The sequence below is a fragment of the Triplophysa dalaica genome, chromosome 13 (assembly GCF_015846415.1).
Source record: "Triplophysa dalaica isolate WHDGS20190420 chromosome 13, ASM1584641v1, whole genome shotgun sequence".
Lineage (NCBI taxonomy): Eukaryota > Metazoa > Chordata > Actinopteri > Cypriniformes > Nemacheilidae > Triplophysa > Triplophysa dalaica.
Genome location: NC_079554.1, coordinates 7,056,104 through 7,073,192, shown reverse-complemented (window position 1 = coordinate 7,073,192; position 17,089 = coordinate 7,056,104). Strand labels below are relative to the sequence as shown.

Below are 17,089 nucleotides of genomic sequence, written 5' to 3'. Positions count from 1 at the left end.
TCCTCTTCTGATGTTTTTCACAATAAATCAGATCAAATGCCATTTAAAATCACTTTATTTCAAATGTATAAGTAATTCAGTCCTCCAGCACAAAGCCAATGTCACGGGGATGGATATTTACAAATAAATTAAAAATGACATAGAATAGTCAGTCAAATTAAATGTCCTAAAGCAAGTTCACAGGTGTGTCTCAATCAAGTGATCATCACTGCATCCATCACATCACTGACCAATCAACAGGCTGCTAAAATAACACCAGTGAACAAAAGTATTACGATCTGTACATAAACCATTTACAAGCATGAAGAAAAAGCAAATAACAAATAATAAAGACTCAACACAATTAACTGTGATTACTCAACATAAGAATGTCAATAGCAGCAAACATTACAGAAATCCATTACTTGCCTTTCAGAGTAGTTATAGTAGTCTATCTAATTTAAACACACAGAGTGTCATCATCACGTTTCATTTCGTGTTCAGCCTTACCCCTTTTCTCTTATTGCCCCCACCCTCCTGAGAAGAACGTATTCCAAGGAATGTGTATGTGTGATTTTGTACAGTTTTATTGAAATAAAACGACTTTGCAATAACAAAAAAATAACTTAAAAGACTGCAGAGTTGTAAGTTTGTCCTCATGTTACCGAATGCATATACAACAAAAATGACCTTTGTTTACTTTTAATTACAGTAGTTTTTGTATGTATCCATACAAGAGACAGGTCTGCACCAGTGTTGAGCCATTGTCGTGATTAAAAATTTGTGTTGTCATATACACACACATACACATTCTCATACACACACACACACACAAAATTCAACTCTGCCCCAGTTTGTTATGTTTCGAGACCTTGCCCAAACAGGCAAACACAGTGGGCAGCCCAACTCTGTGCAGCGCCCCCCTCTGGCTCGGAGGAGTGACAGCAGAAAGATGCAGAAGAGGAGGGAGGAAGAGAACACTGCTCCTCTAACCTCCCTGCCAGACACTAGCGATACCGCAAGATGACAGGAACTGTACAAAAAAAATTCAAAAGAGATGATAAGCAAAATGCAAAGAACAACAAAAGGATGTATTCATGTCACTATGTAAAAGCGCCAAATCTATAAAAATGTACACAACGGAGTAAAAACAAAGACAACTTACATGTTCCTCACCATTTAAATAGCTTATAAATTTGCATGAGGATTAAGGGTGGGATAGGTACAGTATAATCATCATAGTATATACAACCCAAAAAATGGGTCTATGAGAGGTATACAATAATACAGCTTAAACATGTGTGTGCGTACTTACTGATTATAATAAGCAGAAGGACGACCACAACCAAAGCCACAATCAATTTCATCTATAGACATATGGGTGACAAAGAAGATGTATGACATATCCTTCACAAAGAAACTTGACTAAAGGATTTTGCTTGCAATATCAAGGTTATGGGTTCAATACCAAGGTCATGGGTTTAATGCCAAGGTCAAGGTCAAATCCTAGGCAATCTTTTAATCTTTTAAAATCTAAAGCCTAAATGCACTGTACATCGTTTCAGATTTGCCAAATGTGTAAATGTAACTGTAAATGGAAAACATTTGTACTAAAAAGTTGAAAATGTCAAATTTCTTGTTGACTTAAAACAAAACAATTTTTTTTCTCATAAATACTGATTTAAAATGTCAGATAAATGGTTTAAATCCCAAAGCCTACTATGAGAAATAGTATCAGTGATGTTGGCCAAATACTGCGTATTAGCTGCTACAGGTATCAATTTTGATCATCATGCGACTTTATTAAATAAACAGTGACCTCAGATCATACCTCAACAACTAAACAAAGGCCCTTCAAAAGTGGACTCACCTTCATGTCTCTCCACCACATTCTTCTATGGAGCTGCTTGGCTCTACTGCTAAATGCTGACGCATTGTCTGACAGGCTCTCTGAAAGACACATGACAAAAACAAGAAGAAGATCAACACAAGTTCTATCTACCTTTGTAACACGAATATCCTCATAGCACATTCCTCAGGGCTCTGTGTTTTATTACATGATGACATAAGCTCTTCATCAACTCAGACTGGTTATCTTTGTCTCCAGATGCTTGTTGACTTTCATATTGCTTCAGGATATTGCGTCTATGTACATGTGGAACTGCCTAAAAACCCATTTCGCTTCATTTGTACTTTGAAAAAGAGTTAATTGGGCATAGATCATACCCAGCTGCAACAATTCAACAATACTGCTTGTTCAGTGCCTAGATGTTAGAGACAATATACTGAGAGTAGTGCAAACAAGCAAAGCGATTTCTAAATATGATAAGTCTTACGTAACATTCCTTCATGTGAAAAATGGATTTCATCTACAGAATTAACAACCTAATCATGCAAACATAACAATGTTGCTTAGTTAATTTAGTCAAACATATGGCAGCATTGCAGGAAACACATGGCAAAAATTCTCCCTTTGCATGTGCGAATGTCTTCCAGATGTTGCATATAAAGCTACTTGTTCTCCGTTTGCAAGTTAAAATAGGTTAAGCTTTGTTATGCTGGGATCAAACTACAATATTTTTGTTTGTTATGATAATAACAAAATTTAGCTTTATTGCAGATAAACCCACTTCCAAACAGCACACAAAAGCAAAACCAACTGTGGTTGATCGATTTACATGTGGGTCAGACTGTCTCTTCCTGTGGGTAGTTTTTGGCCAGTACAGCTGCAGTGTGGACCAGACCTTGTGTAGTTTAATTGTTCTCAAAGGTCTGGTTATACCAGCTAGATCTCACCTTTAAATGTACTTTAAGACTACCGTGAAGCCTTCAGATCAGCTAGGGGAGAAAACCAAACATCTTGTGTGGGTTTATTTTTCACATCTGGTATCCAAAACCAGAAAAATACATCTGGGACACGGGACATTATACCAAAAAATGTCTCCTGGCCATTTGTCCCAGTCTGTTCCCAAACAGAATAGCAGAAATGGGACGTGACTCATTAGGTCCAGGTATGAAATATAAGAAAGTGCTGTTTATATGAGTCTTGTTATACAAAATAATCTCTCAACGTGGATCCTGTTCATCACATCTTTTGGTCTGTCATTATTCAATACATTTATTATGTTGCAATGCAACGCCCTAAGATCCATTCGCATCTTGAGATGCTTAGATTTCCATTCATAAGGTGAATCGTATCCTTCTTACCAGATTTGTCCTGCAGCTCATCCAGACGTTCGCCTCGCTCTATCACTTTCGAGATGTTTTCCTGCATGACATCAATGACCTCATCAACCTGAGACTGCACCCTGAGGGTCACCAAAACATCATGAGACAAGTAACCAAAACGTCTCAGAACATTTTAACAGCTTCAGTGCACATGTTGTGCTCCGTGACTCCCATATAAAAATCTGTTCTGCTTATATAAACACTGCACGATTAAACAAGATTATCATTATGGCTAGGATCTGTTGACCCTGCAGCATGGAGAGGTGTCAATGTTGTGCTAGACGAGGTCTAGACACATCCAAACAGTGTGAAATATTTGATATTGTACACGTGACCCACATGCACGCACTTAGACAGCCTGTGAGGCATTTAGCTGCACCCCTACATCTGGCAAAAGGGTTGGCATGGCTGCTGGGACACAGGTTACCCTTAATTTGAACTGCCAACAGGATTTTTTGCCCCTTGCTTGGATACCTGCCTAGTACACACCGGCCGGGTCTGTGATCTGCGGCAAATGGCAGATCTCTCAGACCTCTGGAAGGTTGGCTGCCATCTGCGATGATCCTTGTGAACTTCAAACCCATTCCACGAAATTATCGCAGAAATCAAAGACGTTCGTTGAAAGGCAACAAAAACATTGGGAAAGCATATTTTCAAAGGTTCCACTATAAAATTCCATTCTTTTATATTTTACTCCACCACTGACTGGCCGTGTAGCATGCGATTACATAAACATGGTGTGGCTGCTCGTACTGGGCAAAGCTCTACCGAATTTCCTTTGGGAGAATTACTGAAGCATATAAATATGTACCAACCCTTAACAAAAGCACAAATAACAGCTCACACTGTGGGGACAAACAGCTACGTCATACCTACGGACAGAGATTCAATATTGGCAGTTGCCGTTTAAGTATGCCTGCAAATATTATGTTGTGTCAAAGAAACCCAGATGGTTACAGTGACTCCATTCTTGTCAGATTGGAGACTTGTTTGTGGGCGGGTGTTAGAACAGATGTCATTATATGAAGTTACGTAAACCTTGCAAGAAGGAGCGACATTGGCAGCACTATGATGAACAGTCAGTGAGTGTCAATAACACTATGCCAAAGAATGGTATTATGCCATGGTCAGACTTGACTTTGAGCATGCAAAATTCGTTATCCCTTCATTTTTTTCAAGAGGTCACACTGTGACCATTTGATCTTCTATTGGTCTCACGCACTCACTTGGCGCGAATTCGCAGGTCAGAGTTTACCAAACATGAACTTTGGTACCCAGCGAAACATCTTCGGAAAGGGCTTGGGGAAATTTTTGGGGAAATTTCATATTTTTCTATTCTGAAATAACTTCTGTTCATTATTGTAACTCATTCTTTTTTTGGACACCTAACTCCAAGTATCATATTTCTCGATTTGTTCTGCTTTCTGCTTTTGCTCTTGTTGGGTCAAAATGGGACAAATCCAACCATTAGGTTAAATTGACCTAGAAAATGTTTATCTTTGACACAAACATTGGTTAAAACTAAATATGCACAGATATATCGGCCAATAATCGGTATCGGTCAATAGTTTAAAAACACCATGTATGTAAAGTATTTCTTTTGTTTTGATAATCCAAGACTTTTTTTAACAGAGATAAATTCACTTTTTTTTGTGTTTATTTATTGTTAATTTTCAATGAGTATGTAAAAGGAAAATGCAATGAATTTATGCTCTGTAAATAGTTGTTAAGAAAGATCACCAATTTGAGAAATTTTGTATCAGTGCTACTCTAGTTAAAACAGCATTTTGGGTCAAACAACCCAGAACAGGTTACTGTATCGCCCGACCGTTGAGTTTGTCCCTTTTTGATCCAATGGCTGTGTTGAAAATAAAGGCACTGACATCTCTTTCCCACGTGAACACGCCGGGACATGCCCCATTAACTGCCCGGACACGTTCCCTTGAGTGGTAAAACAGAGAAAAATGGCTGCTCTCAATAGGAGAAACAAAGAAGATGCTAAAATGATGAAAAAGAAGAAACCTCCTAATGATTTACAAAGAAACCAAGTGTCCTTGGACACTGATATGTTGCACGGAATTGTGTTTCCTGATATTGTAAGCAGCCGTTGTGCCACTCAAGGAAGCGTGGTTTGGCACGTTCAGGTGGGAAAGTGACGTCACCTGCATACCCTTTATAACCCAGCACTTTTTAGAGTGTATCCCAGTCATGTGAGTTGTGCTATACATTTTTCATTCAATCTTACAATTTTGGCATGGCAGATGATAAACATATAGACTTAAGCTGAGACACCAGAGCCAGATGTAGGCCAAATAGAATCTAGTTCCGACTTGTACTAACTCCGTGTGGTTATATGCATGTCCTTATTATTGTGTGACAACTCGTGTTCACCTAATCCTCATATAAAGTACACATGAATAAACTGCCATGAATGGTGTCTGATGCACAACCCATACGTACTGTCTAATTTTGTCATTTTCGCCACCAAATCGTGGTCCTGTAGGTCCTCTCCTGAAACAAACATCAATGTTCAATTTTAGAAACCAAAACATCAACAGTTAAAATTCAATGTTATCGACATTTATGTCAACACATTACTTTGCAAAACTACTGATTTCAAATGAAATCCAAAAGAATGGAAAAGCAGACTTACAAGAAAAAGTCCTCTTCCTCATCAGAGTCTTCCTCCAGTAGGTTTCTCTGCAAGTTTGGAAGATTAGACTGTTACACCGGTCAAATTGAACAGAGAGTTGGTTTAATCTAATGTTCTACCAGATTTATAACCAGGTGTCTGACATAACAGTGAGCCTAAGATTCATAAAGATTGTAATGTGAAGTATATAGCCATCTGCCATGGAAAACAGTGACCTTCGACAGTCAGAATGTGGACACCATTGTGTGACGCAGTATTCCCAGATGAAATTCACCTGGGGACAGAGTCTGTAGAACAAAAGCTTCTAGAAGGACTTCTGATGTATAAGAGACGTGAACTTAAAAAGCGGTTTATGCTGAATCCATGTGGTCTATATTTGCAGCATCTGATTGGTTTTATTGTTTGGAGTAAATCACAGAAAGCCTTCAACCCGAAGTTTATTTAGTTTTGGTTTGTAAATTCCATGAATGATCACATTTGACAAAGACCTTGCTATTGATTTCAAGATCATTTCAACATCCCGATGACTAATCTTATATAACTCTCTATAACTGCCTCCAGACCTCTGACACTCCTCTACAACTCTGGACAATTGCTAATAAACATACCTTGGAAAAGCTCTGTGTTTACTGAAGGAGTACATTGTGCAATTGTACAGAATTAACTGTTTTTCTTCAAGAACAATTAACTGCTTCGCCATCACAGGAAGATTTTGAATGCTTAATTTCATAACTGAATCAGAGTGTACATTGATAAAATCAATCTGTTTCAGTAATGTGTCAAGTATGCAACACTTTAAAGAAATAGTTCACCCAAAAATTATTTACTCATCCTCATTTCATTCCAAACCTGTATGACTTTGATTTTCTGCAGAACACAAAAGAAGATATTGTGAAGAATGTTGGTATCCAAACAATGGTGGTACCCATTCACTTCTATTGTATGGACACAAAACCAATGCAAGTGAATGGTTTCCAACATTCTTTCTTCTGCAGAATTTTTGTTTGGGGGAAACCTGATGAAGGCCTGTTAAGGTCGATACACATTGGTGTTTTTAGTATGCAGCCCTGTAAATAAAGACTTTAAATATCAAAATATCCCTGGATGTGGAATATCATTGGCTTTTTTAGGGGGGGAGAATCCACTTTTGTAAAGTCTTACAGGTTTGAAATGAGGAGGATGAGATGAAAGAATTTTCCATTTTTAGGTGAACTATACATTTAAATCCCTTTGCCTAAAAGCATAAATGTTAGAGTAAAACGTGATATATAATAGCAAGACTCGACATAAATGACTGCCAGAAGTCCCGGGGCCAGCATGGGAGAACCTCAGGCCAGTTGAGAGAACTGTCACTTGCCTGATTAGGCCAGTGCTGTATCGTCATGGAAATGTATAATTTCTAAGTTTTTAAATCTTACCTATTTAAATATTCCCAAGAAGATGCAAAAGAGGACTGGATTCGGTTTTCATGTGCTGTTGTTATGTTTAACGGGAACAAAACACACGTGGAAAGCTTTCCTGTAGCTCAGTGGTAAGAGCATTGCATTAACAACGCAAGGTTGTGGGATCGATCCCAGGGGATTGCAAATACCTATGTAAAATGTATAGGATAAAGCAATGTAAGTCGCTTTGGATAAAAGCGTCTGCCAAATGCCTAAATGTAAATGTAATGTAATGGAAACAAAATGCGTGTATTACATTATTTTAGATCTATGCTTCTCTTAAAGGGGCAGCAGCATAATAAAAGTCTCAGTTTTGTTCATCAAACAACAAAGAACAAAGACAAAAAACACTCACTGCTCTTCACTAATTAAATTATAACTTTAGTAAGGTAGAACGATATTATGTTCATTACATCGAAGACTATAAAGTATTTACATTATTAAATTTCTGTACCTGATAAATACTATAAGAAGACCAACTGATTACTTGGAATCACCTGAAATGCACTGATTATTTGTATGTTTTTTTCATTACATTTATTTGTGCTATTGCACATACTTTGGTTACTTGATCTTATTTGATTACTTACTGATTAGTTGTCTTGAACAATAGTTGAAATTTTGAGTTCCAGGCTATTAGTTTTTATGGTATTATACCCTTATTTATTAAGATTACATAGGTATAAATACAACAAATAAATAACTAGATATTATTTAATACTTTTTTGTGGTGGGGCCAGTGAAAATTTTGGCAGGGCCAGTAAAAATTGGAATCACATGCTACCGGGCCAGTAGAAAGAACCCTTAGCGTTGAGCCCTGAATAGTACCGGTAATTACTTTTCTTTCTCTGGGGTGCTACATTTCACATGTTTACGGCAAAAAATACAAAACAGTGCTGCTCATTGCCAAATAACTACGAGCTTTTACGAGAGGAAAAGAAACAAAACAGGTCTTTTCCACTGGTCACGGTCAGTGGCGGTTACACAACCAGCACGTGTAAAGCCACATTCATGATCTCTGTTCCATATTCTCCTTCTCTTACCACCTGAGTTACAGCTTCGGGCAACTTAACGGAGACGTTTTTGGATGAGATAATGTCTGTATTGTCCAGCATTGTTTTCTAATTGCACATCAGACAGGAGTTGTATCCAAGAAAAATTGCCTAACAGGCTTATCATACCCTGGCTTAGGCTTCTGTGTGGTTTACAGTAAAATGTTAAAGTCAACTCTTTGGTCTTTCAGAACTGGCAGTTAATAAAAGCATAAAGTCAATAGTCGGATCGGTACTGACAGATTCTCAGGAAGAGCTTCAGCTGTTAACAAAGCCCTGCGGGAGTTAATGCATGTTATATCGTAACATTAGTCTTTCTTGTGCTTAATACTTCTGACAAGCCTGACAGTTTCATCAAAATCTCAGCCTACTCTTTACTTTAAAGCCATTGTGCACTGTTTGACTTCTTGTTCATATCTACAGTATAGATAGTGACACTCATCCTTAACTTAGGTATTTGTGCAAACACCTCATCTTAAACTTCTGCACGCAACGCGGTTTGGGCCACAGACATGAATGATCATGAGACTGGAGGAGAGGTGTGCTATTACTTGCAATGAAGATATCCAAGCCATGTCTAGAGATCAGAGGATGATAGTAGACTCCATTCAGAACAACACTCTGACAACCATCCACAACATTCAAACATCACTGCTGCAATTTGCAAGTCTGATTTCCAGCGAAAAACATATAAACCAAAGTATTTATGTCTGCTGAATGACGTTCCATTTGGTTTCCAAAAACTCTGTTTTTTCTTTCCATCCGTTCTATTTCTCTTTCACCTCAGTGTGTCAATCAAAGCTATCATTAAGACATGTGTTGAATGCCATCTGTCAAAAACACGTGAGGTCAGACTCATTTCAAATGGGTTTGTTATGTAAGAGTTTTTTTAGCAATTCTACGTTCTCCAGCAGTGCAGACACTTAGTAACACGAGGGGGGAGTCTGTAAACTCCTTCTGTAAACATAACAAGCAAATCACAGAGTTCAAGGGCCTACTGGGGGGTATAAAAGTGCAGAGATGTGCAAGTTTGGTTCTGGTCAGCTAAGTGTATCTTAAAATTTCTTGTCTTTATGATGTCATCATCTCCTGTTGCAGCATGAGTCGTATTTGTTGTTGAAAAACTTTCTCTCATCTAAGTGTAAGTAAGCCAGCATACATAGGTTGAGTAAACACTGTGGTGCTATGAATATTATAACATATATAATATTGCAGTTAAGCATTCAAATACTGCAAAGTTGGGGTGTTCATGTCGAAAAAAAATATTTTGCAATTCAATGAGGTGCAATCTGCACGTCTACACTTTGTGTGGAACTTTTTCCGGGATTCAACATTCAGGACAGGTATGACTAATGTTATAGCTTCCAGGAATGTTCTCTGAGACTCACTGTTACCTCAAACAGTGCCCGGCTGTGTCTTACCCTTTCACTGCGAATAGAGCCGGTCACCTCTTCATCATTCAGATGCCGTTTAAATTTGGGAGGCATGCTGGGGTCAAGCTGCTCCTCCCTCTCTGGCTCCCTCTGCAGGCAAAACAAGAAAATAAACTGATTTAGGTTGGTTTCTAACCAGTGTTTGAGCTAATATAACACAACACTGTCTCACGGCAAAAAAGTCTAGAGATCAAGGTATTAAAGACATTTTTCTGTGTCTAATGGGTTTGTTTATTTATTTAGCAAGAACTCATCTAATAAGCAAGATGATGTACAGCCTAAATAGGACGGTCTCTCCAGATGCTTAATGGTGATTTGTACGCTGTAACCGAAAAGCATCTATGAAATAACATACATCAAATCAAATTGAAATGGTAAAGACCAACTGACTATACATTCTTGAAAAATGTATTACAAAAAGTTCTTTAAAAATGAATCGTCCATTAGCTTAATGTAAGAACTTTGTTAGGCTGGTTTTGGTTTACCACAGATGTGTATTATTGGCTATTTTACAACAGGTTTCAAGGCAACTCATCAGATATTAGAGCTGGAATGATTTCTTCTGAAAGACTTAATTTAGACCAGACTGTGACCGCTAATAATGTCGGGGTTCCAGACTGCGACGAAATGGTTGCATTTTGCGACCAGTTTTTGAGACTGCGAAAGCGTTTTTTACAAGCACTCGCTCATGTGTGACCTATCAATTTGGATTTTTTTCTAGTTGTTGTATCTCATGTGAAAAGACGAGTGGATCCAGTGTAGGCCTATGTGTGTGAGAAGGGGAGAGTCCGGAGCTGCGATGTTTCTGGATGTCGTCGCGTCGGTCACAGCTCAGCTGATCATGGACAAGTTGACAGACACAACGTAAGCGCATTACTACGATTCGCTGTTTGCTTGTTCATTCTGTTGTGAACAAGACGAAAAGTGTCCTTAATACACAAATAAACGGAACATGTTAAGAAGAGCCCTTTCGTTTTGGTTAACACTATAAAACAATAAAATATATACTTTTTCATACAAAATGACATGCACATTATCTGTTGGTTCAAATGAATTTGGTACTAATTTGGTCTTGTGTATTCAGAGTTTAAACAGTCTCTTTACTTAGCACTTAAAGTCCCAGTGCACTTCTGCCCTGAAATGACTATAAATGTCAAATGACGTAAACTAGACGGCTTGGCCGGAGCATCCATTAACTCCTCCCCTTCCTTCAACTGTGAGTCTGCTGGCAGTTTCATTTCAGAATCAATGCAACAACTGTTTTACACATCCAATCAATTCGCAGTGAAAAATGCAAGCCAATTCCATTCATTTTCTCCCTTGAATTTCCTTTTCACTCGGAAATGTGTCAAAATACAGAAGTAAAAACGACCACAACTTCAGGTTCAGGGAGACTTCAAAGATTCTCTGTATACTCTGCCTCTTTTTAAATGATGAGCAGAGCCAAACCACTGTCACCTGCAGTTAAACTTATAGACAAGTAGTATTTTAAAACCATTCTAACACATTTAAACATATTTAGATTTACGATTGTGAACGCATTTAAAACTGTTCCACAGAATTCTGCAGATTTTTCACACAGAATTAACAAAAACGTCTGCAGATTCCATATGACCTGGGTATTGAGTAATGTCATATCCCTCTGAAATGAAAATAAAATTGCACATTGTAATTTCTGTGAGTCAAGTCTATTTATTATCAGTAATAAGTATACTTATTTGTCAGTAATACAGCTATTATGGGGAAAATGTAAATAATTGCATTGCAGGCTGATTTAACCCCTACATTTTCTGCTTGCACTCCTAAAAAATTCAGTCAGGGGCTACAGAGGGTTACTAGTAAAAAACGATATTCTGGGGCCCTGTGAAGCTCACTTACTTGACCAAACTGCCGAGCACCAGTCTGTTCGTGAGTTCATTAGAATGAACTTAAACCCATAAAAGTTGCGCTACTTTAAAGTAAATCCAGTCATAAATAAGACCACCATGATATATTCGACAGTTTGGTCATGGGGATAAGTCTTTTCACTCCAACTGTAATGTGCTGCTGGCAAACATCAAACAAAGCAGTTAAAGACATTGGAAAGGAATTGAAGAGAAAGGCTAACGTTAGGTCTCCATCCATTTTGCAACCCGTTGCCTCTTGCAGCTCTTGTCACCGAGTGTAAGTCTGTCAGATATTGATTCGTGTCTGACCACTCTCTCTCTATTCCTCTTTGTTTTATTCGCTGGCTCTAGCATGGTGATTGTTTGGAGACTTCCATTAAACTAGATTGTTTCGTCTTATTGTTAGCTGTTGGCTAACGTCTCCAAGGCTACGAGTAAAATGTGACGTATGCCGTAAAGCAGGGGATAGGCGGTAGGGGTGGGAATCTTTAGACACTTCACGATCCGATCCCGATTCCGGGAGCAATGATTCGATTCCAAAACGATTCTTAACATACATTTTTGGTAATTATTTATTCTTCTGAACAAATACACAAACTTTACATTCTAACCAAAATTAGAGTTGCTATGCTGTTTGTTTGTAGTTAGAATCTCTGTCTTACAGTATTGCTATCTTAAAAATGAACATTAAGAGTTCTTTAAAAACTTTTATTTTATCAATAAATTGAATTACATTTAAGACATACACGCTCTGTAGTGGTATGGCTTTCCATGTTTCATTCAAAGAACAATCATCAAGAACAAAACAATCCGCCTCACCCTCCATCATGCCTTGACACTGACAGCAAATTCAGTGCCCGCTGAGAAACCAAATTCAGTGTGTGAGCATACCATCTCACCTGCGGGAACTTGCCCAAGCTGTGCTGCAACAGCCCTGTTAGAGGCATTGTCACTCACCAAAACCAAGTCTTTGTTAACAATTTTATATTCGTTTGCAAAATTGTGCAGTAATTCATTAATATTCAGGACTAATTGCTGAACTAAAAACAGCTGTGTTACTTCTTACTGTTAGTAACACTAACTATGAAGAACATCCACAAATGTTCACATACACAACACTATCAACAAAGGCTGGTCCTCTCAAACTGGGGGCCCAAGATGGATCTAGGGAGGGTACAGATTTTGTGTAGGAAATAGACATTTATCATAAATGTTATACATTCAAACATCAGACAAATAAAACCACCAAGCAAAATAATTGATGTTCCTGGATTGCATTAATTAATATGTTTTAATTAAAATTCTAAGTTTAAGATTATACATCTTTATTCGGGGGTCTGCAAAGCGATGAACTCTCCACAAAGGTGGCCTTAGAACGAAAAAGTTTGTGAACAACTGCTCTAAACAACTATAAGATATGACATCCAGACAAGATCTGGCTTTGCTGGCCTTTTAAAAAGGTTTTGGAAATCTCTCATCTCCAATGAGGCGGAGGTGTATATGCTAGTTTACAAGGCAAAACATAGACAAACAAAAACAAAACTGCTTAATTTCTCCCTGCTTTACAAAAAGCTCAACCTAAAGGTCTGTACCATTGAGTCCACTGTCCTCCTTTGGGACTGCTCTCTGATTCTCCTGCCGGAAGAGCTGTTGGAAAACGGCGGCTCCTTTATCCAGGAGCACAGCAGAGGATTCCAGAAAGGCAAGAGAGTGAAAAAAGAGACTAGGGAGGGACATGGAAAGAAAGGGAGGGAGGGGTAGGAGAGATGGAGATAGAGTAAGGGGAGAAAAAGCATGTCATAAAAAGGTACGTAAAAGAGCCAAAAGAGAGGGACAAAAAAATGGGCAGTCATCAACAAAGACCATGCAAGGTATCTTTTTATAAAACGTTGTTGTGAGAAGAGTGAATTAGGCCCAGTTAAAGACTTCACCCAAAAATAAATATTAAATAAAAAAATTGATACAATAGAAAAATAGATATTTTGAGAAATGTATCGCTTTTTTGTGTTCATGCAACAGAAATCAAGGGGGGTTTGGTTACCTGACATTCTTTCAAATATCTTCTTATGTGACAGTCACAAGACAATGACGATGTTTACATGGACGTCAGTTATTTAATTGTTTGCTGTATTCTGAGTAAGCTAATACTACGATTAGGGTGTTAACATGATTTGAAGTTTTTGGTTTTTCATTTATTTTCTAGAATTTTTGCATCTTTCTTGTTTCCCGTTTAGACCAAAAATGTGCTTTCTTGCTTGAAGCCATGTTTTTTACCGTAAAACTAAATGGCTGTCCACTGCCCTGCGTGTGTTTAAAGTGCTGCGAAAGTTCCTACGCGCCGTTATAGTGCGATTAGGTGTGTACATGTCTATAATGCGACTTAAATAGGAGTACTCCACCCTAATTCGATTTGTATTTACTACGATTATGAGTTTAGACGGATTGAGCTAATCAAAAAGCTCTGTTTACATGGTCCATTCTTAATCAGAGTATTGTTTAATCGTGTTTATTTTGGATTTTTGTTGTCCATGTAAACCTGGTCATTGTCTGGCAGATGCTTCTAGACCATGAGTTGTACGTTTTTTTGCATTCACATAAAACCTTTTTTTGCAAAACCATCAACATTGTGGAAATCAATAGAAATGAATCTAAATCTACAATGGTTAAGTGGATGAATGGATGGATTTAATGGCGTAGAAACAGTGATGGGATTAGATAGATAATAATACTACCTCTGCTGTCGTCAATACAAAATATTTGAATTCAACAAACAAACACATCCAATGAACCTTCTAGACACCTAACCCTTGTTTACTCTACAAACTCACATGTGATCACATTAATCAGAAATGCGTCACAAGCATTGTTGTGGAACAGCTTCAAAACAACAGATAACACAAACACTAATAACAAGTTCAGCATTGTTCCAGTGTTCAACTCATCACTGCCACTAAACTATTTTGAAACACACAATTCAAATTCAGACTAACTTTAATCCAACACTAAAATCACTATCACATACGGATGATCGAATTTAACTAAATAAGGAATAGGTAACCTGGGCTTTCTGCACAATGAACATCTGCATTAATCTGATCCTGTTTATGTTCCTTTAAAAAAAGAGAGCAACTGATAATAAAAGACGAAATTCAATTAGCAATGAAGTCATCATCAATTCCATGATGTCGATGAGAAAAACGTTAAATCCTTAATTTATTAAAGTAACAGCAAGTGAAATTGTTGTAAGATCATATATATAAGATCGTATATAAAAAACATTAGAACTCCAACAACTCCTAAACGTTGTGTTTTTTCATCCGAAAATACAAATGGACACATATTTATTATATATGATAGATACTGTGAAATAGTAAATGTTGATGTTCGTATTCAGCAGTGATGTAAACAAAGCTATAAGCTAACCAACACATCCATGTTAACGTTGTCCGACAGGACCCAAACAGACCGGAAAAAATGTGAAACAAGACTTGAAAGAAAAAAAATCACAACCAAGGAATGAAATCTATGTGTTAACGTGAAATAAAAGGTTTGCTCTGAGGTGGTGACACTGACGTAGGACAGATGACATGACAGCTAGCATGACAGCTAACACCTCTGGCTAGCATCACAACCGCTACACAAACAAACCAACACACGCGCAAAAGCATCAGAGTCACAGTCTACCTCAGTGCACTTGTTTAAGGGATGAAGATTATTCCCGAATGAAAAAACAGCGTCTGTATGTGTACAATCCCACTGAACGTGAACGATCTTGATGACAGTACCGAGTCCTGATGATAAGTATCTCAGCTCCGAGCGGAAGTCAGCACTGCTGGATTGATCCTGTTTCCTGCAGACGTATCACCACCACCATCATCATCATCATCACACAGTTTTCGGTGATTATTGATTTAGTGGGTTATTTATTCTTATAAGCTTATTACACAAGATCACATGAACAATTTAGAAAAGCTGATCCCAGCATTATATTTGATTGGTCACAAGAGCTTATCAGATAATACTGTAAAATGAAAAAGTTAAAATATTACATTACTTTATTATTTTTATACTATATAGGGTATTTTCACTTAATTGAAAATGTTTTTGGATAAGTTTAGTGTAGTTTAGTTAATAAGTTTAGTTAGAAAATTTACAGTGATATTTGAAGGATGAAACAATTACACAAATGCACATAACAGTTCATGAAACAGCCAAGACATTAAACCATTAATTTAACCAACATATACTGTGATTAATAAATCGTAAACTAAAACATGTAATATAAAACATCCCTGCCCAAAAAACAATAGACATTTGGTTTATTTAGTGATACAGGGATTTGACAACCTACATTAATCTGACATAGTTTAAGAACTGTTTTTACCTCAGTAAAAATTAACTTGAGCTGAATTTAAAACTCAAATTCAAGATTATTTTAGTCTACTAAACTTTAAACTTTTAAAAAGTTTTATAAAATATCCTTAAAACTATTGGGAAAAAAATAAACTAGCAATTTTTTAATAAATCATATATAGCAACATAAAATAAACAAATAATTAATTAATTATTATTTGACATAAGCATATAATGACAAAAGCATTTAACAAAGTTGCTAACTATATAACTAAAATTAACAGAAATCTAAAAATAAAAGCTAATTCAAAATATTAATAAAAACAAAATATACCATAAGCAAAACTACAATAACTCTAATCAAATTTCCAAATAAGCCTTACTCTGTCAAGTCGATTAAAATCATACAGTACACATTTTTGTAGATAATGGGAGATTTTCTGTCCATATTTGAAATGCTTTCCAAATTACTTTTGACATTTTGTCAAACTGCAGATCTGTCTTCTATCAAATTGATAGTAATTCAAGTGAACATTCCCTTCATGTATATTATTTGAAACATGTTTTCTTAGACAAGAAAAGTTTATGTTTTGATCTCTTATAATGTCCAAGACCAACAGTATAAAAGTTTGGAAATTGATAAAACAATTATTTAAATGAATAAAAAATGAATACAAAATCATGGACTTAAGCAGATTCATGGAACATTTGGAGCAATAAATTCTGATCATCCTGTCACATCAACAAAAAACTGCAGAGATGCAGATCTTTAGAGAAAAGGAGAAATGGAATGTGTCCCGCGAGCTTACAGGAGGCATGATCTGTAAAACAGACAACCTTGAGAAAATGGGATGAAAGGTGCTTTGCTTTTGCTTAGATTGCATGTCCCCAGAAAAGCATTTGCCAAAGGTGTACACATTTAGCACTTAATTTCAATAAGAATGCATACATCATGCCTGGTCCTGTCTTCGTAGAACATAGCTATTTAGGGTGCACTGTATATATTTTCTCTTGTTAATTGTCTCATCATGACATCCCTGTGAGACATCGATATGGAAAAACA

General features: G+C 37.0%; 1 protein-coding gene across 2 annotated transcripts; it reads right to left on the bottom strand.

Annotated features, from left to right (window-relative positions):
* Nucleotides 1-37: 37 nt before the first annotated feature.
* Nucleotides 38-15,494, bottom strand: vamp4 (vesicle-associated membrane protein 4). 2 transcript variants are annotated; one of them, XM_056764892.1, is made up of 9 exons: nucleotides 15,358-15,494; nucleotides 13,266-13,396; nucleotides 9,776-9,877; nucleotides 5,861-5,907; nucleotides 5,668-5,718; nucleotides 3,187-3,287; nucleotides 1,850-1,929; nucleotides 1,295-1,346; nucleotides 38-1,012 (listed from the first exon to the last, which is right to left on the bottom strand). In XM_056764892.1, exons 2-9 carry the CDS (start codon nucleotides 13,266-13,268, stop codon nucleotides 987-989), a joined length of 462 nt encoding a protein of 153 aa, XP_056620870.1. In that variant the 5' UTR covers nucleotides 13,269-13,396; nucleotides 15,358-15,494; the 3' UTR covers nucleotides 38-986. The 2 variants fall into 2 exon arrangements, with proteins under 2 accessions (XP_056620870.1, XP_056620871.1); XM_056764893.1 differs by lacking the exon at nucleotides 13,266-13,396.
* Nucleotides 15,495-17,089: the final 1,595 nt, after the last annotated feature.